At 43.4% G+C, this 21,559-nt stretch overlaps 1 protein-coding gene across 1 annotated transcript in view; it reads left to right on the top strand.

Moving 5' to 3' along the window:
- htr4 (5-hydroxytryptamine receptor 4) overlaps positions 1-20,957 on the top strand; it is a gene marked incomplete at its 5' end in the record, with an annotated part of 77,389 nt that extends 56,432 nt beyond the window's left edge. Inside the window, one exon of the mRNA XM_080843089.1 lies at positions 20,835-20,957. Coding sequence (XP_080699215.1) covers positions 20,835-20,931 — 97 coding nt within the window. The 3' untranslated portion in view covers positions 20,932-20,957. The remainder of the gene's footprint in view (positions 1-20,834) is intronic.
- Between the last annotated feature and the right edge of the window lie 602 nt (positions 20,958-21,559).

The following is a 21,559-nucleotide window of genomic DNA, read 5'->3' as shown; positions in this document are numbered from 1 at the left end:
ACAATGACTGACTTCTCTCTAATCATGGCCATGTTAAAGTGGCTCAGTGTCTATAACCTGCTGTTCCTAATCTTACGCTTTCTCCTTCTCTCCCTCTCTTGTTTCCTCTCCCTCCCTTTCTCCCTCTCTCCTTCTCTCCCTCCCTTTCTCCCTGACCCTCATCCCTCAACCCTTCTCCTCTTTTTCCTTCGTTCTTCTCCTTCTCCAGTGGTTGCTCCTCTGTCTCCAAATTTCTCCTCTGGTTCTGCAACACTAGGCCAGTTGCTGTCTAAGGCTCTACGTGGAACCCTCAAGTGAGTCATTTTCTCACTCTCTCTCCCGCTCTCCCTCGCTTTCTCTCTCTCTCTCTCTCTTTCCTGTCTATCCCTCTTCCTTCCAGCTTCATTCTCTCTTTCACCTGTCTCTCTCTTCCTCTCTCTGTTTCTCTGTCTCTTCCTCTGTCTCTTTCTCTCTCTCTATTTCTCTCTTTCTCTCTCTCCCGCTCTCCCTCGCTTTTTCTCTCTCTCTTTCCTGTCTATCCCTCTTCCTTACAGCTTCATTCTCTCTTTCACATGTCTCTCTCTTCCTCTCTCTGTTTCTCTGTCTCTTCCTCTGTCTCTTTCTCTCTTTCTCTCTCTCTCCCGCTCTCCCTCGCTTTTTCTCTCTCTCTCTTTCCTGTGTCTCTCTCCCTCTTTCTTTCTTCTACATTCTCTCTTTCACCTGTCTCTCTCTTCCTCTCTCTTTTTTTTACCTCATCTCTTCTCCACACTTTGCATCCTTCCTTTTGCCCTTTGCCTGTTGTGCACTTGGCTTGTGATGTGCGCTTTCCGGAATCATTTGGTTGTGCCTATGACATCCTGCAGTGAGTTTTCTTTGACCCTTTTTTTCACATCAGTCGGTGGCATTCTCATCTTTCAACTCAACATGTGACAGGAAATATGTGTGTGTGTGTGTGTGTGTGTGTGTGTGTGTGTGTGTGTGTGTGTGTGTGTGTGTGTGTTTGTGTGTGTGTTTGTGTGTGTGTGTGTGTGTGTGCTTCACATACAGCAATTCCCTTTGTCTGACAAAGAGAACTCCAGACCTGTGAAAGCAGATTTGGATCTAAGAAGAGCGTTCTCGCCTGCTCTGATAACACTCAAGCCATTTGGCTCGTTAAAATTAATGAGACATTCAAAGCCTGAGTATACTGTGTGTCTATTTTTAGGGGCTTCAGAAGGCAGCGCCCATAAAGCCCAACTATGTGGTTTTATTTGATAGTAAAAATGCCTAAATGTGGTTTATGTATTATCAGCTCGGCACACCACAGTCGCTTTTTCCTCATGTGATTTCTGGCTTTAGGTCATTGTCAGGCTCAAGACTTGACCAGTGATACAGAAAGGACTGCTTCCTGCTACACACACACACACACACACACACACACACACACACACACACACACACACACACACACACACACACACACACACACATACACACACACACACACACACACACACACACACACACACACACACACACACACAGAGAGAGAGACACGCACCCACACAACATACACACACACACACAAGTACACATCATTTAGCAGCAATTATTGAAGTACAATATCATGCAGAATGTACTATTAAAACTCTTCAGTGCTCCCACTCACATTCTTTTTCCGAGGAAACTGCACAATGCTAACTTTAATTAGCACACTAAAATGACCCTGCGAATAGGCTGTTGAATGAGACAATCACAGTGAATGCCATACCCTTTCAGTGCCACCACAAGAGGCAGGGAGGGTGCACATCAGCGCCCGGAGCCAAGTGCTTCCGACCCTGAGAGCCTGATTACTTTAGGCAATGGAGAGCATGTTGGTACAGTCATCCATTTCTCAAGTGCTGTCTTTGTGACGCCGTTTCCTAACTTGGCCCAGGTCCTCAGCAGAGCTTGTTTTTGTTCAGGTGTGCTGACACCTCGTTCTCGCAAGATGACACAGGAACCATCATCCCAGTGTGTGTATGTGTTTGTGTGTGTGTCTGTGTGTGTGTATGACTCACCATTTGTCCTTAACTGACAACATTTGTGGTCCCTGAACACCACTACCCGCCTTCCCCTTACGCAGACACTTCCTGGTAGAGATCATGTAGTCCTTGAGGTTCCAGTTTGTCTGCACCACACACAATAAATGCCAATCACTGGTTGCGGGGCGGGCTGGAGACCACGTCTGACTTAGAGCTCCGGCTGGTTCTCCGGGATGGTTCTAATTAACACACACTGCGGCAGGCTGCCTGGAAGCCGCCAGAGAAGGGCTGGAATGTGAGGTCAGGGCACCCTGGAGCGGGATGAGAGCGAGCGTCTGCACCAGGAGGTGAGAGTGATGAAACAGACACACGCCCGTGGAGGAGGAGATGGGCTCAACTGTGAGGCATCTACTGCTGAAGATACTCATAGCCCACAACCATGAGCTCAGACCATTTCCCCTTAAGGAGCAGAGACAGGAAAACACGAAAACACAACAGTGAGATGAAGGGCTTAGAAGTCCGTCCATAAACCTGGAACACCATCCATATCCTGGGTGTAGAACTCCATCCATATCCTGGGTGTAGAACTCTATCCATATCCCTGGGTGTAGAACTCCATCCATATCCCTGGGTGTAGAACTCTATCCATATCCCTGGGTTTAAAACTCCATACATATCCTGGGTGTAGAACTCCATCCATATCCCTGGGTTTTCAGAACTTAAAGAACAGCGATAGGAATGACAGAAGAGCAGGGAAAACAATCTAACACCAAACCTGATAAGAGATAACTGTCAATCATTTTTTTTTTTATAATAGACAATTCTTGACCTGTCTGCATGAAATAGATAGATGATTGGTAGAAATCTGAAGTGAATTTGGAATTCAGTCATTCAGCGAACTTGATTCTCTCATCCTGTCTGAGTTCTGTGTCCAGTTTTATATGAAGTGCAGAGGCCTCTCGCTGTGCGCTGTGGTAAAACACACACGTATCAGTTTTTCTCTGCTTACACTCGTCAGAGGATTTCTTCAGAGAATAATAATGCCTGGTTTTGTTATTTCCACCCAATCACCCTAAGTGCCTAAGAAACACTTAGAAAAGTGGGCCGCAGCATCATAGAACTGGAGATGTCACCTTGAACACAACAACCCTGTTCAAACTTTTAACGACAGCACTCCTGTCTCCAGCCCCAAGGCACATTAGCTGAAGACCAGGCTAATCGAGGTGATCATTTACAGCCCGCAGTCACCAGCTGCGTCGGCAAGCGAGAGCAAGGGCACTAAACACTCCCTCTTTTGAGATTGGAAGGTTTTATCTCACAGGGAGACAGAAGTCAGAGGAGAACTATGGGAGGGAAATTATCTGATTAAGACAAAACTCTTTAATCTGGGTTTAACACTCTAAGGTCCAAGGCCTTTTAGACTTTTCTAAGTTGTCTGACATGCCTTGATGTTTTTGTACATTTTGCTTAACTAAAAACATTGATGCACAAATGGAATATATGATTCTATTCTCGAAGACCTCAGCAATAATATTAGAAAATGGTTCAATGTTTCTGTGGTTGTTCTTTTTATGTCTCTAAGACGAAAACTCAAAAATAAAAATATCCCGGACGAGGGATATAGACCTTTTAGTGTTAATCATATCATTATCTGCTTCTTCTTCAGTGCACCCACATTATGGCATTTTCGAGAGAAATAATCACATCACATTTGTGCCAGGACTTGTAATATCAATGATAAATGGTCCTTTCTGTTTTCAATTGCGTTTTTTTGTTCCTTCCCACGTTTTCATGTCTGCACATTTGTCACGGCGTGGCGGCACAGAGCACGGGATCGTGCCGGAGTCCGGCTCGAGAAAGGCGCGTCTGAAATCGATCTCACTCTCATGACAAATGCTTCCCAACTCACCGACTCCTCATTCTCCTTGAACACACAACCGCTCTGACACACATCCTCCCCGATACCCATTCAAACACACATTTGATTAATTATCACCGGTGTAACGCCAGACACCGGACTCTTCATTCGCAGTTATCTACACCTCTCTTTCTCTCCTGTTTTCATACAGTATGTATGTATATGCCTTTCTTTCTCTCTGCATGTCTTGTATCTCTCTAATCCCTCTCTTTTTCACTGTCCATACATCTTTGTCTTTCTTTCTTTTTTCTTTCTTTCTCTCTGCATTTGTTTTTGTGTTCGTCTTTTTATCTGTAAATGTTAGACAGGCAATTCGATAGATTCGATCTAGATGTAGTCTCTCTCTTTCCTTCAGTCTGTGTGTCGTCACTATCTGTCTCCTCTGCAGATGCGGGACGGGGGACTATCGGAGAAACAGTGATGCAGATGGCAGCGCCATTTACAGAGCTGTAAGCATGATGGTTGTCATAGCTCTTTGAATGGTACTGCCATATGTAGTCAAAGACCAGCTCAACACCCCCCCCCCCCCCACCCCTTAGCTCACTCCCATCACCCTTCATCATCCAGTCGTACCATTGATTAGGCCGGCATCTCATCCTGTGTGCTTCTCAGGCCTCCGACCTGATAGAGCCATAAATAGTAAAATATGCATCCGTGAAGTCTTGGTTCTCGAGCGACTCTATTGGCAGAGAACCTCACACATGTGACATGGAACCGTGCAGAACTGAATGTAGGTCAAGGTTTAATTACGGACCTCCGGATGGGTGTCACATCAATCTGTGACAAAATGCGGAGGCCATTATGTCATTGTAATGATGCTGTTGTCATGGCTACACCAATGAGAGCAGAGTTAGTGTGTGTTCCTACACAGCCATTACTCTTCTGAAACACACCGACTCCACAGCTGCCTGGGAAATATGTCAGGGCTGGGACCTGTCAGTGAGCCCGGCAGTGACAGCTCAACTAACCCATATGGAATATACCAAACCCATAGTAATAGTGTGTAGTGTAGTATGATAGTAATAGTGTGTAGTGTAGTATGATAGTAATAGTGTGTAGTGTAGTGTAGTATGATAGTAATAGTGTGTAGTGTAGTATGATAGTAATAGTGTGTAGTGTAGTGTAGTATGATAGTAATGTGTGTAGTGTAGTATGATAGTAATAGTGTGTAGTGTAGTGCAGTATGATAGTAATAGTGTGTAGTGTAGTATGATAGTTATAGTGTGTAGTGTACTATGATAGTGATATTGTGTAGTATAATAGTGTGTAGTGTCACATTAGTATGTAGCTGTGATACGAGTCTGCCGGAGTCACGTAAGAGTGATTGTTGCGCAAGAGGCCTCAGGTTGAGACCCTGGTGCTCTTTGCCAAGGGCTTCTGTAATCCACCCAGTGCTGCTCAGGCTATTGTCACATTTCACTTGTGGAGTTTACCTTTCTCCTAAGCCTTGACTAACCCTTTGCTCTTGACTGCTCTTTTGTTAATGTTAGGGTTGTTAATGTTAGGGTTGCTAATGGGTTCTGGGCGTTCTCTGCTCTTGTAAAGCTTTATTTACTCTAATTGCCTGTTCAATACTGCCTCCTCCACTGGCACATTTCACAAACAGGAACTTGCCTCGTAAAAATGTCCTTCGTTAAGTCAAACGATGCAAAATTTACGTGTTATTATTGCATTTTTAGCGATAAATCAATGTTTAATTTTAGCCATATAACAGAAAAACAGTATTTCATGAAGCAGAAAACAAGGAATTACGAAGATTTTGACGAGACCCAAGTCAAACTCAATGGGGAGTTTGCCTCTAAAAATATCCTTCGTGAAGTCAAACGGTGTAAAATAAACGTGTTATTATTGCATTTCTAGTGAGAAATCAATGTCTAAATTTTACAATATAACAGAAAAACTGTATTTCATGAAGCAGAAAATACGTAATAACAAACATTGATTTAATAGGAAGCGCTCAATCCAATATGGCGGACACATACGGATTGAGCGCTTCAGACTTCGTTTTGTATATATATTCAGAGTTTTGTATATATATTCAGAGTTTTGTATATATATTCAGACTTTTATATATATATTCAGACTTTTGTATATATATTCAGAGTTTTGTATATATATATATATATATTCAAATGTCAATTTCCTGAACAGCATGCCATAATATATATATATATATATATATATATATATATATATATATATATATATATATATATACGTATATATATTATGGCATGCCGTTCAGGAAATTAACATTTGAATATATATATACAAAAGTCTGAATATATATACAAAACTCTGAATATATATACAAAAGTCTGAATATATATACAAAAGTCTTAATATATATACAAAACTCTGAATATATATATACAAAAGTCTGAATATATATACAAAAGTCTGAATATATATACAAAACTCTGAATATATATACAAAAGTCTGAATATATATACAAAACGAAGTCTGAATATATATACAAAACTCTGAACTCTGAAGCGCTCAATCCGTCTTTGTCCGCCATATTGGATTGAGCGTTTCCTATTAAATCAATGGTACCAAAATGTTTGTAATTACGTATTTTCTGCTTCATGAAATACTGTTTTTCTGTTATATTGTTCAATTTTGACATTGATTTCTCACTAGAAATGCAATAATAACACGTTTATTTCACACCGTTTGACTTCACCTTAGAGGCAAGTCTTCCATTGACTTGACTGGGGTCTCATCAAAACCTTCCTAATTCCTTGTTTTCTGCTTCATGAAATACTGTTTTTCTGTTATATGGCTAAAATTAAACATTGATTTTTGGAGAAAAAAAAATCAATAATAACACGTTCATGTTGCATCGTTTGACTTAACAAAGGACATTTTTACGTTTAAATGGGATAGCCTACATCGTATCCTCTCGTCACGTGATCAAATAGGGACTTGACATTGGACAAAAAATGATTACCCAGAAATCCTCATAGCATATGCCAATGAAAATAAGACATTATTCATTGAATTGAATAGGTTTTTTTTAAATAGTTTCCATAGTTTATGTAGGATAAGCATATAATTGTGTTATAGATTGCTACTGACCATTTCCCTTCTACAAAATAATACTCACCATGACCTAGATAGGTTGGCCATTCCAAGGGTATAAATAACATAAGGTACTACAGGACAATACAACCAGTCAATGGTCACGGGTGTGTTTACAGAAAGTTGTCTGCCCTTAGTTACTCGCAGACATAACATTTTGTGAAGCACCCGACGAGGCAAAATCCCGGACGATTTGGGAATCCCTGCTGGACGCATTTTTTAGGTCTCAAAAAGAGGACATGTCCGAAAAAGAGCACGTCTGGTCACCCTACCATACAACAGAAAAACAGTATTTCATGAAGCAGAAAACAAGGAATTACGAAGGTTTTGACAAGACGTCAAGTCAATGGGGAACCTGCCTCTAAAAATATCCTTCGTGAAGTCAAACAGTGTAAAATAAACGTGTTATTATTGCATTTTTAGTGAGAAATCAATGTCAAAATTGAACACTATAACAGAAAAACAGTATTTCATGAAGCAGAAAATACGTAATTACAAACATTTTGGTACCATTGATTTAATAGGAAGCGCTCAATCCAATATGGCGGACAAAGACGGATTGAGCGCTTCAGAGTTCAGAGTTTTGTATATATATTCAGACTTCATTTTGTATATATATTCAGACTTTGTTTTATCAGGAATTCTTGAGATGAGGGACAAAACATATCCGTGAGATAAAACTCATCGTAATTCTTAAAATGTGTTTAAAAAATGTGAAATAATTAGATCAAACAATTAAACAAGAACTTATTTATACCACAAAACGTTAATTAATGTTTTTTACAAATATTTTATTATTTTACATCACCTAGTGTGCTGCCTGAACCTAAAAATACCCTTGTCCGAAAGGAAGATTCATGACTTTACAATACTTAAATAATAGTTTTAAATAAAATAAAAAAAACACAATAGCTACTGTGATCATGTATTTTAAGTAATTATTCAAACTGTATAGAAATTTACTACTTAAAAAATATATTTATGTACTTTTTACGTGATTGAAATTGTGTCCGGAGTTTCTGTCAACACCATAAGATTTTTCAAAAAATGCAAAAAATCAGGCATTATATTGGCCAACTCACTCTCTAAGGACCCCTTTTCCACTGCCTGTTTGGTGGACATGCCATGAGGCCACTGCTCTGGTTAGTAAATATTTAAAACATTTTCCTGAATTATCTTCTTTTATAAAACCAGCTATGTCACAACCATAGAGTGTCAACACCGTGGACGATAAAATTCAAGGTTTATGTGATTTTATTAAGAAATAAAAGTGTAATCTAACTTTATTGTTGAGGCCACATGCAGCTAGTGAAAAACAAGATGGCTTCTGCAAAGAAATCACATGTTATGATGAAAATAGAAGATTTCGTCAACACCGTAAGACTCCATTAGACTGCATTAGACGTCAACACCATAAGACATTTTGTCTTATGGTGTTGACGACTTACCTTATGGTGTTGACAAATGGGACTTAAATGTACCATATGCCCATTTAATTACATTTTATACATTACTATTGTAGTGTCATTACTTCCTATTTTAATAATATATCTTCTGTGTATTTAACATTTCATGAATATCATAATTTCTGTTGTGCGTCAACTCCATAAGATGAGTTTTCTCTTCATTTTTGTTGTTAAAAAGACATTTTATTACATTGTCTCAGATTATCTCAATAAAAACACTGCATTTCCTGAATAAATTTGTAATACCTGTATTTCTGACCCTCATTGTTTGTTTTTGAGAATAAAACATACATTTGTAAATGTATATTTCCCTAGTTATAATAATCTGCAGCTTGATCATATAAATATTTTAAAGTAAATGTATTTGTTTAAAAACATGGATAGAATAACACAACTTAAAATAACCTCCAAAAGTCAAAATACTGCTATAAGTTTATTCAAAATACATTTTTTTAATGTTTCTTGGTGTCTTATGATGTTGACAAAATCCCAGGCTTGTCCGGCAAACATGACAAAATGGTTAAAAATGTTAAACCTGGGAGATTGTATTTCAACAGCATCAAAAGGCCAACACCTGGGACAACTTGTCCCTTGTCTCAAGAATCCCTGTTATATATATATATTCAGACTTCGTTTTGTATATATATTCAGACTTTTGTATATATATTCAGAGTTTTGTATATATATTCAGACTTTTGTATATATATATTCAGAGTTTTGTATATATATTCAGACTTTTGTATATATATTCAGACTTCTCTATATATATTCAGAGTTTTGTATATATATTCAGACTTTTGTATATATATATCCAGACTTTTGTATATATATTCAGAGTTTTGTATATATATTCAGACTTTTGTATATATATATTCAAATGTTAATTTCCTGAACGGCATGCCATAATATATATATATATATATATATATATATATATACATATATATATATATAATGTACATTATACTGTATATATGTGTGTGTGTTAGTAATTATATGTAAATATGTGTGTTGTGGTGGCACATTTTAGCAGCACTGTCCTGCATTAAACATCCAATTCCCCAAACGTAGAGGGAATCAAATGTTAGTGGGTTTTGCATTGTCTCAGACCAATTGCTACAGCAGCTCTCGGGCTGAGTGCAGAGACACTCAAGCAAACCCTGACCAGTGAGGGACTTACTTAAACATCCCCAGCCTAAAACCTCTGAGGGGGGATGGTGTGTGTGCTGAAGAGGACACAACAGGAGTTTCAGTCTGGACTCCAGGGGCCTTTTCTGTACAGTTTGTGTGTGTGTTTTGGGCTATCTGTGTGTGTGTGTGTGTGTGTGTGTGTGTGTGTGTGTGTGTGTGTGTGTGTGTTTTGGGCCATATCTGTGTGTGTGTGTGTGTGTGTGTGTGTGTGTGTGTGCGTGTGCGGTGTGCGTGTGTGTGTGTGTGTGTGTTTGTGTGTGTTGGGCCATGACTGTATGTGCGTGTGTGTGTTTTGGGCCATATCTGTGTGTGTATGTGTGTGTGTGTGTGTTTTGTGCCATATCTGTGTGTGCGTGTGTTTTGGGCCATATCTGTGTGTGTGTGTGTGTTTTGTTGCCCTTTTTGGAACAGAGATGAAATTGCTGGACTGGCTTTTCCATTATGCTGCCATAGTACCTGTGCTTGCTCACGGTGTGGGTTTTGGGCCATATCTGTGTGTGTGTGTGTGTGTGTGTGTGTGTGTGTGTGTGTCTGCTTGTGTGTCTGTGGTCTGCCTGTGGATTTAGTGTCCTTCAGTGGAAGTGTGTTTAAACAACGACGCCTCGCATACGATCTGTGTGTGGTCCAGTTCCAGGTGCTATAAACCAGGAAATTTACGAGTGTGTACGTTCCGCTGGTCCCCTGCTCCCAGTGTTGCTCCGTGGTGTCATGGTCTCTTGGTCTCATGGCCTCATGTCTCCATTGACTTTTGAAGCCTGGAGGGAGCAGTGGACATGGATCATTAGTCACGGAACATTTCTTCACACTCAATGACAGTGGGTTCACAGACACTGTGATGTTACAGAAAATCAAGCACAGAGTCCATTTTATTATCGACTATGCTGAAAGGAAACGCAAGGAAGAAAGAGGGCTTAACAGCAGCTGGAAGAGACTGACTTCATTCAAAAGGAACTTATCTTTGTCTCGTTCAGTAATGACATGTGGTGTATGTTATTTTCGTGAATACATTTAGCAGTGAGGTTAAAAAAGCAGGCGTAGGTTTAATGTAACTAGCAGTTGAAATTTGCAGTATGCTGTTTTCAGTGATGTATTTTGCAGGAAAAATAATGACAATTTGGCCAGAGGGCTTTTGAGGCTTTTGGTCCAGTTGAACAGCGCCGTGGAGTTTCAAACTGTTCATGCAGGGAAAGAAGGCAGGCTTCCTCTCTGGCCATCTAAAGTGCTGTTATCACACACATTCCGCTTCTCTCGACGAGGTGTGTGTGTGATCTACGAGCAGCACGTGATCCAGGGCTGTTTGTTTAATGCTGTCAGGGCATCACATAAATATACGTGTTTGTTTAACGGATGAGACGGAAGTGGAACGGGACGGCCGTCGGTTCGTGGTAGTGCTGGCACGGGCCCAGCTGCAGGTCTCGCTGACAGCGCCATGAAGAGCGCAGACTAATTCCTTCCATTTGGGAGAGGCCTGCTCTTTGTCAGCAAAACAAGTGAAACTTACGGTAAAAGAACAAAAAATGAAGTACAGAAAAGAAATGTAGACAGACAGAAGTCCAAATGCATGATTGATTTATTTTCATTCATATTCAGATGATGGTCTGTGGACCTGGAAAGACACGAAAGTGTTTCTTTTAAAAATATATATAATTTCATGTGAATGGGGTTTTGGCTTGTTTAAAACTAGAGGCTTCATGACTAAATCATCAACATAAGTCCATCACTGTCAGCAGTTTCCCACCTAGCTGGGCCTGAAGAGGACGCAGGTGGTTGTGAGATCAGACGAGGCCTGTGTTTATGGGAACGTCAGTAAGCAGAGTGTGGAAGGCCAATAAAACAGCTCATTACCAAGCAGTCAAAACACCCAGGAAACTGGGCCAGGCAACACATGTCATCATCTTCATCGCTATCATAAAGACTAGCCCCAAAGACAATCAAGATAAATGAGGTCACTTCTCTGGAACTAGCTTCAGCAATACGTGTTCTGTTTCATGCCATGTTTTTACAGCATGGTAATGAATGCCTCAACGATGAAGGTTTCAAATTTAATTGTTACCCACAATTCATGCCACCCTAGTTCACTCTGCTATGAATTATAAATGCCTGGCGTCCCCCCAGCCCCACCCACACCTCACCCCACGCACACCCACAGTCTGCCCCCTCTTGAGACAACACTCAGCACAGCAGGTAAACAGCAGATTTCCGCTAGTCAGGTCTTTTTGCTTGTGGGATCCACTGTCAGCAACAGAGGCTTCTGCCAACAGGCCTTTGCCTTAGTACTCTCAGTGGAGAGACAGAGAAAAGAGAGGGAGGAGAGAGTATGGAGGCAGAGAGGAGAGGGATGTAGGGAGAGAGAGATGGATGCAGAGGAGAGGGAGGAAAGAGAGTATGGGTGCATAGGAGAGAGGGATGGCGAGAGAAAGAGTATGGATGCATCGGAGAGGGAGGAAAGAGAGTATGGGTGCATAGGAGAGAGGGATGGAGAGAGAAAGAGTACTGATGCAGAGGAGTAAGGGATGGAGAGAGAGAGTATGGATGCAGAGGAGAAAGGGATGGAGAGAGAGAGTATGGATGCATAGGAGAGAGGGATGGAGAGAGATGGAGAGAGAGAGTATGGATGCAGAAGAGAGAGGGGTTGAGAGAGAAGGAAAGAGAGTATGGATGCCGAGGAGAGAGAGATGGAGAGAGAAATAGTATGGATACATAGGAGAGAGGGATGACAAAGATGGAGAGAGAGTATGGATGCAGAGGAGAGAGGGATGGAGAGAGATAGAGTATGGATGCAGAGGAGTAAGGGATGGAGAGAGAGAGTATGGATGCAGAGGAGAAAGGGATGGAGAGAGAGAGTATGGATGCAGAGGAGAGAGGGATGGAGAGAGAGAGTATGGATGCAGAGGAGAGAGGGATGGAGAGAGAGTATGGATGCATAGGAGAGAGGGATGGAGAGAGATGGAGAGAGAGTATGGATGCAGAAGAGAGAGGGGTTGAGAGTGAAGGAAAGAGAGTATGGATGCCGAGGAGAGAGAGATGGAGAGAGATGAAGAGAGCGAGAGTATGGATGCAGAGGAGAGAGGGATGGAGAGAGAGTATGGATGCAGAAGAGAGAGTGAAGGAGAGAGAGTATGGATGCCGAGGAGAGAGAGATGAAGAGAGCGAGAGTATGGAAGTAGAGGAGAGAGGGATGAAGAGAGAGAGTATGGATGCAGAGGAGAGAGGGATGGAGAAAGATGGAGAGAGAGAGTATGGATGCAGAAGAGAGAGGGGTTGAGAGAGAAGGAGAGATAGTATGGATGCAGAAGAGAGAGGGGTTGAGAGAGAAGGAGAGAGAGTATGGATGCCGAGGAGAGAGGGATGGAGAGAGATGGAGAGAGATGAAGAGAGTATGGATGCAGAGGAGAGAGGGATGGCGAGAGAGAGTATGGATGCAGAGGAGAGAGGGAGGAGAGAGAGAGAGTATGGATGCAGAAGAGAGAGGGATGGCGAGAGAGTATGGATGCAGAGGAGAGAGGGATAGAGAGAGTATGGATGCAGAGGAGAGAGGGATGGAGAGAGAGAGTATGGATGCAGAGGAGAGAGGGATGGCGAGAGAGAGTATGGATGCAGAGGAGAGAGGGATAGAGAGAGAGAGTATGGATGCAGAGGAGAGAGGGATGGAGAGAGAGAGAGTATGGATGCTCCCATCTAGGGTCCGGTCAGTTGGATTCGGGGACAGATTTCATGTAGTGACAGCTTAGAAGAGTTGAAGCTGAGTGAGGGTGTGACTGGAGTGTGTTGTGTCTGAATGAGTGTGTCTCTAGTGACGGCTGTGTCTGCCTCTCAGTGTGATGATAGGGCCGGCGGCTCTCATCTCTGAAGCCTCACGCGTGCTGTGTTGACTGATGAAGGAGTGATGTGAATGAAACCATGAGCTGTATAGGAATGAAGTAAGGATGTTACACATACACACTTCACTTACACACAGATGCACACACACACTTACACTCATACATACACACACACACACACACACACACACACACACACACACACACACACACACACACACACACACACACACACACACACACAAGGACACACACAACCCTACTGAAGACAGTAACTTTTCAGGTTGAGATTCGCCTTTCTTCTCTGTAGCGTTTTCTGTCCTTCACTTTCTCACCATACACCCACACACACACACACACACACACACACACACACACACACACACACACACACACACACACACACACACACACACACACTCCTTTAAAACAGACCCTTTGTCTTTCCACATGCGGCTGCCTGGCGCATCAATCATCTGGCTGCAACTCTGATTAACTGTGGACTCCCACAGCCAACCACACATCCATGAACTGACTCTGTCTTTCTCCTGCTCTTTCTCTATTTTTTCTCTTTCTTTCCATCTTTCCCTCTTTCTCCCTCTCTTTCTTTCTCTCTCTCTTACCCTCTCCTTCTCTGGGAGTTCTGCCCCAGAATATCTCACATTCTCACTTATCCTGCATGGTTATGCTGGAGGAATTGTCCTGGTTTGCCCTCTCTTTCTTTTTTTCTCTCTCTGTCACTCTATCCCTCTCTCTCTCTCTCTCTCGTTCTCTCTCTTCCTCTTGGTTTATCTTACCCTGGCTGGCTATATTACAGGAACTCACTGTAAGATCCACAGTACTCATTGACCAGCTAATCAGACCACATTGTTGGGTCTCTGTTGATCTTCTCTCCCAGAATCAAAGCGTGTCTCTCTGGCCCTATCACACTCAGTGTAATTGTGCCGGTCCTGTCTCAGTGGAGGGGTCATCCCCAGGGCAGGTCTGCTTAGGCACCAGGCCCCTGCAAAGTCACAGAGTTCAGGCCCATCTCTCTCAAGATCCACCCTAGGCCACCTGCCACTATACACAAACACACACACACAAACACACACACACACACACACACACACACACACACAAGCTATAGTGTGAAATATTTTCAGTATACCCAAGATCCCCCAGGGTCCCACCCTACACACACACACACACACACACACACACACATGTTAAATCCATTGGGAAGTGGGGGGCACTGCAATGTACACTGATATGTTGTGTGTTTTCAGGCCCCTGATACAGCAGCCCCATCAGTTTTCCTGCTGGCCTGCACACACACATACGTACACACACACACACACAAACACACGCTTACACACACATGCCTACAAACACACACACACACACACTCACACAAGCGTACACACACACACATGCACAAACACACACGCACATAATTACATACACAACAGCGCCTGGTGGTGGGAGAGTTTGTGTGTGTGTGTGTGTGTGTGTGTGTGTGTGTGTGTGTGTGTGTGTGTGTGTGTGAGTTCCCCTCTCCAGTCTTAACAGCACTGCTGACATGTTTATGGGTGGAATAGGTGCTCTTATGAAACAGGTCTGTGTCTGCTCTCCGTCACCAAACATGACGCCCATTGACGCCCGGGGAGCCTCCACACACACACACACACACACACACACACACACACACACACACACACACACACACACACACACACACACACACACACACACACACACACACACACACACACACACATACACATACAGAGAAAGAGAGAGAGATCAAGACACACACACACACTGTAAACCTGAACAAGTTCAGAGAACTCAAAACTTTTGATGTAACCGATTACATAAGAAAATTTGAGTACATATATTATTCTTTTTAAGTAAACTTAACTCAAAACTTATACATCGGCTATTCTGATTTTTTGTGTTATCATTTTCATAATTTTTGAGTTCTCTGAACTCATATTATTCCAAAATCGTAAAGGACTTAGACTTGTCAGATATATGTGTTTCTCTGGGTCTTTCTCAAACTAGTTATTACGCCCTTACAAGTTTTTGAAAGGGTATCTTCCTTACGTTCCAAGTTCTTGAGCAAGCTCTTACTGTAGAGAGAACTGTCATTGGTCGACCACCTTCCCAGTGTTGCCACTGCATTTACATTTACATCTGTGATTTAGCAGATACTTTTATCCAAAGCGATTGACAAGGAATTTTGCATTCATAGGTCATGAGCAGTTTAGGGGTTCACACTTATACACTTGGTAAGGAGGAGTGGGGAATCGAACTAGCGACCTTCCAACCTCTGGATTACTAAACGACTCCTCTACCTTAAGTCTGCTGTGTCCGTCTCTCATTGCAAGAGCTTTGCAATGGTGTTCTCAACGACGTTGATGACGTCAGATACTAACATTTTTTGAGTTATCAGGCAATGTTAACTCAAACAAATACATTCCTATACAATTAAAACGTCTGCACTTGCTCAGAAAACTAATACATTTTAAGTTGGGTCAACTGAATACCAGGTTTTAAGTACTGAATACATAATGTTAATGAGTTAGTAGAACTGTCTGGGTTTACAGCGCAGTAATAGAAATGAAGAGAAAGACAGAGAGAGAGAGAGAGGGAGAGAGAAAGACAGAGAGAGAGAGACAAAGATACACACACACACACACATACACAGAGAAAGAGAGAGAGAGGAGACACACACGAGATTGGCCATCCGTCCTTCTGCTATAAGACACATGTATCTCTCTCTCTGCTAGATTGGCCATCCGTCCTCCTCCTATAAGAGATGTGCATCGGTTATATTCCCCTGCCCCTGAAGGTGTCACAGTAACGTTTGTCTTGGCTACCCCTGCTGATGGCTTGGATTGTCTAGGTTTCTGTTCCTATTTTTCTGGCAGATAGGTTTCACCTGTGCAGTGTTGCTCACCTGAGGCTGGTCTGCTCTCCACTATAAATGGAGTTAAGCCTGGCTTGAAGGATTAGAGAACTTCCCATTAAATTCCCTAGGCGTTTGAGCTGAACTTTGTCTGTGTTTTCTTGATGTGGTGTGGCCAACAGAAACAGCATATCTCTGCTAGATTGGTCATCCCTCCTCCTGCTGTAGGAGGTGCGCGTCTGTGAGCTCGATTGGCCATCCCTCCTCCTGCTGTAGGAGGTGCGCGTCTGTGAGCTCGATTAGCCATCATTCTTCCTGCTGTAGGAGTCTGTGAGCTCGATTGGCCATCACTCTTCCTTCAGGAGGAGATCTGTGTCTCTGCTAGGCAGGCCATCTCTCCTCCTTTAGGAGTTGGAAATTACAGATGGTATCAAGAGGAGCAGGGTGAGCAGCTCACTCACCTGAGCCTTCACACACACACACACACACACACGCACACACACAGACACACACACACACACACACACACACACACACACACACACACACACACACACACACACACAGACACACTCAGGTGCGTGTGTGTGTTAGTTTGTGTGTGTCTGTGTGTGTGTGTGTGTGTGGTGACTGGATGGTGGCAGTGGTGGCATGGAACACAGTAGCACAAATACCATTGATAATCAACTGCCCTCCAATCAACATGATCTCTGCCCTCCAAGCACACATGCCAGGCACAGGCAAGCCTGACGTCTGCCGACACACACACACACACACACACGCACACACACACGCACACACACACACGCGCGCACACACACACAAACACACACACACACACACACACAGACATCACCATCAAATCTGTCCCCCCGTCATGCTGCCAGCAGCCTGGGAATAAACCACCAGCCTGTCAGATGGATGTTTTATGGACTATGTTTGACAGCTTTTGACATATTTATCAGTGAATAATTGCTGCGTGCTGATTCGGCTGGTAAAATTAGGTCATTAATGCGCTCCACTGGCCTAGTTCAGCGGAAGCGCATGAAGGCATTCCCACAGGAAACTTTGTTTAGATGAAACGGTTCTTAGTAGGAAGCCAGCTGAATTCAGGCAAGGCATAATTAACCCAGCCAGCAGTCGGCTCCGGCGCGGTTCTGGCTGAGATCCGTCTGAGTGTACGCCACAGGGGTCTGAGTGATGGTGAGATGGCTGTCCCTTGCCCTCGCTCCTCTGAGCTGTGTTTATATATACGTGAGCTGAGTAGCGACGATTCCTTTTTAAGCAATGTGCCTGGGCAAGAGACCTCATTTTGTTTAATTCCCCCCCCTCAGTCGGAGACCCTGTTCTTCAGGTTCCCTTTTAGAACCTCATATATCTCTCTGGAGGTATACTTCTTTTTTATTGGGCCAGTGTGTCTCTTTTCTAAGGAAATGGGTGTTTTTCGTCTCCGAGCCGAGAAACTGACCTTTCCTTAATGCAGAGGTGCTTCCACACCACTTACTCTGGATGAGTCACCCAAAACACTCACACTGAATGTCTTACTCTATTCTCCCCTCCCCTCTTCTCTCCTCTCCTTTCCCTGTCTTCTCTCCTCTTCCCCGTTTTCTCTCCTTTCCCCCCTCTTCTCTCCTCTTCTTCCGTCTTTTCTCCTGTCCTCTAATCTCCCCCCTCTTCTCTCCTTTCCTATCTAAACCCTCCCTCCTGTTTTCTCCTCTCCTCTCCTCTCCTCTCTTCTCCACTTATTTATTTCATCTATGTGTGTGTGTGTGTGTGTGTGTGTGTGTGTGTGTGTGTGTGTGTGTGTGTGTGTGTGTGTGTGTGTGTGTGTGTGTGTGTGTGTGTGTGTGTGTGTGTGTGTGTGTGTGTGTGTGTGTGTGTGGGGGTGTGTGTGTGTGTGTGGGGGTGTGTGTGTGTGTGTGTGTGTGTGTGTGACTGGGGCCTGGTGCATGGCGTCGTGTGTCCTGGTACCTCTAGGACCTCCTACACATAAACAGAGTGATGTTACAGTAACACATGGCCCTCAGCTGGATGTCTGTCTCCGTACACAGCATGCTCACATCCACTGCAGTGTTCCCATGTATCTCTCTGTATGCGGCAAAGACATTGTGGTTGGCTGTTTCCAGGGTGCTGGCATTATGCGCACACACGCACACACACACACACACATACCACTCCAGTTCATTGTGGATGAGCTCCGCCAGTTCATAACATACAGTAGGCAGTATATGTGGTGGAGGATTCAGACAAAGACGCAGGTGGTAGTGTGTGTTTGTGTGTGTGCGTGTGCGTGTGCCTGTGCAGTAGGGAGCAGTTTATTCACACAGGTCCCCCAGACTGGCTGTCTTCAGCATGCATTCACTATATGTATGAGCTCAGGCCAGGGGTTTATTTTCCTGAGGGACTGTAAGCTTCCTTCCTTATCTCAGCACTTCCTCAGATACTTATTTTCAGAAACTTGGTTGTAATCAGTTCTTACCACGAGCACTTCTTTATTTGGTTAGTGATTGGTGCTGGTGCAGCCACCACCACAGGGAGAGAAAAACATTTCCATGACAAAGGACCTGTCATTCAGAATTGTTTTAGAGTTCCATATCTCACATGGAGTAACCCACCCCTATCTCTCTCTCTCTCTTTCTCTCTATCTATCTCTCTGTCCTTCTCCGTCCTCTTTGTCATTCTCTGCTCATTGTTGCCAGTAGTTCTTTCAGAGCTTTGTTTGTAGAGATCACTGCACCGTCCCAAACAGCGCATTGTTGAACAAGAAGACCGAAATGTGGCAACGATTTGGGGTCTCGCTTCATTGGAAACCTGCTGCACGTTTCCTTTTTAAAACCCACAACATAAGAGGTTTTCCGAGTTTTTTCCTCAGTTTTCCCTTCTCTTTTTTCCCAAAGCTGAATGTCACGGCCAATTTGCCCGGCAGGAAGTGGCCGGGTCTGCTTGTTTATCAGAGCGGGCTTTAATGGTTTTCGTGACCTCTTCAGCGCTGGTGATCATTGTCCTACACACAGAAAATAGACCAGCACATACACATGCACACACACACACACACACACACACACACACACACACACACACACACACACATGCACACACACACACACACACACTGTTTACATAAGCTTAACATGCGTCTCAGGGATGACCCCGACCACTGCCGGTTAGCCACAGATGTATGCACCACTCTGAGTTAACCAGCGAGAGATGAAAAGGACAAACACAACACTTGACTGTGTGATGCAATCACATGCGATAATCCCTAGGTGGGAATTGACCTGCTTGGTGTGAGGAGAACAAATGAAGGGGTATGAACAGTCACACCGAGCGAGAGTCACACTTCATGGAATTACAGTGAACTTCAAATCCTGCCTCACTAGATGACAATGCAATGACATTCCGGTTTTTTGAATGGGTTTGACCTGTGGTGGAGAATGAGCTGTTTGTATTACATGATGTCTGCACAAAAGTCTGCATTGGGCCCCGTGTGATACAGATCTCCATTGGTCTCTTCAGGAGGAGAGGTCACATGGCATGACCTGCATGCAGAGTCAGGGGGTGCTTTCTAGCAGTGTCAGTGTGGCGAGGAGGGTTAGCTTTAGCATTTCATTAACTACGATTAGATAATCCATCCGTGAGCGCACACACATGGAGCAGGAATTATGAATGAATGCTGTACTGGACGTTTATTTAATGATAATGGCTAAATCCAATTAATGTTGCTTTATAGAGCTTGAATTTTTTTAATGATAATGGCTAAATCCAATTAATATTTCTTAACGGTGATGGTGTGGAATGGAGTATGAATGTCTAGTTTAGTTAAGTATGTTCTTATAAAGGTTTTCAGTTTTCCAGAATATGCCAAAATAGTAGACCTTATACTTTGCTCACTTGAAGGTTTTTATATGTTTTCCATTTACGAAGTAGTAAACCTGATCTTCCTTATGAAATGTCCAAATGCACTAACAGTGATTCTCAATAGCTTCAAGTAGTCTGTAACGACTACTTGGTCGGTCTACTGGCTGTGGCTTTTAAGGTGAAAAGTTTCTATTTCTGTGGAACGGCCAACACAAACTGTGGAGTCTGGAGGAGCTGCCATCGGCCATGCCAAACTCAATCGTCTCAAATCTCTAAAGGTTTCCACAGATCGGCTCTCTCAGCGCTGGAGAGGGCATGTGTGTTTTTCCTGTGGTCTGCACTTACTGAGCGTCTCTCTCTCGTCCCCTGGGGACTCCGGCCCAGGTGCCAGCTGCATCTGCTTAGGATCAGTCCATAGACGAGTTCTGCTCCTGCTCCTCGGGCCGGTAGCGTCCACAGCTAATGTCCCGTGTTTTGGTGGAGCGCAGAGGGTGACGGTGACCGGTCAGGGTGACGGTGATAGCGGAGGGTGTCTGTGACAGTGGAGTGGCTTTCCTAGAAGATGTTGAACTGATCCCAATAATGTTGTTCTCGGTTTTTCTCTTTCCTTGCGGCCACAGGTATGCAGTTCTCCACAATGGAAACAATGGAAACCACGCAGAGCAGGAGAAGCTGTCCGTGCAGCCCGACACAGAGTCACAGGAGTCCTGCTTCTGACACACACTCTCACAGACTGAACAGAGCCGCAGAACTCCTGCTGCTTCTGACACACACTACCACAGACTGAACATAACCGAGCCGCCGCGCCCCAGCGGTGCGACTCCCCCCCCCCCCACCCCCCACTGGAAGGTACCATCTTCTCACCCTCGGCCTGCTGTTGCGGAGGGCTCCGGAATGTTCTGAAGCTGATTGAGACAGAGCTCCTGTGGTTGTGAGACTGAAACATTGACTCTGAAAGAAGTGATGACATGCAGTATATTGCCAAAGGTATTTCATAATTTTGAGATTAAGAAAATAATAAAAGATTTGTTTTCCTATGTATAGAGAAAGAGCTTTACCACACTCCCTTTTACAACACCCTGATGTTTTTTTTTGTGGAGACATTTTCCACCACCAAAACACAAGTGTCATCAGTCAGAGAAGACCATGTACTTCGATACCAAAATCATCAGTTTCTCTCTACTCCAACATGACAAGCAAAACTAAGTAACTCAACCCTGGAGGGGTTTCAGAATCATTATTCTGTTTTTTTGTTCTTCGCTGTGGCAATTCATTGCAGTTCTGAGAGAAAGAGAGCGACAAAGAGAAAGAGAAAGAGATGGAGAGAGAATAATCCTTTTGATTG

The sequence above is a fragment of the Sprattus sprattus genome (genome assembly GCF_963457725.1).
Source record: "Sprattus sprattus genome assembly, chromosome: 8".
Lineage (NCBI taxonomy): Eukaryota > Metazoa > Chordata > Actinopteri > Clupeiformes > Clupeidae > Sprattus > Sprattus sprattus.
The sequence above is the reverse complement of the archived record's forward strand: the minus strand, read 5'-3'. Positions and strand labels throughout refer to the sequence as shown.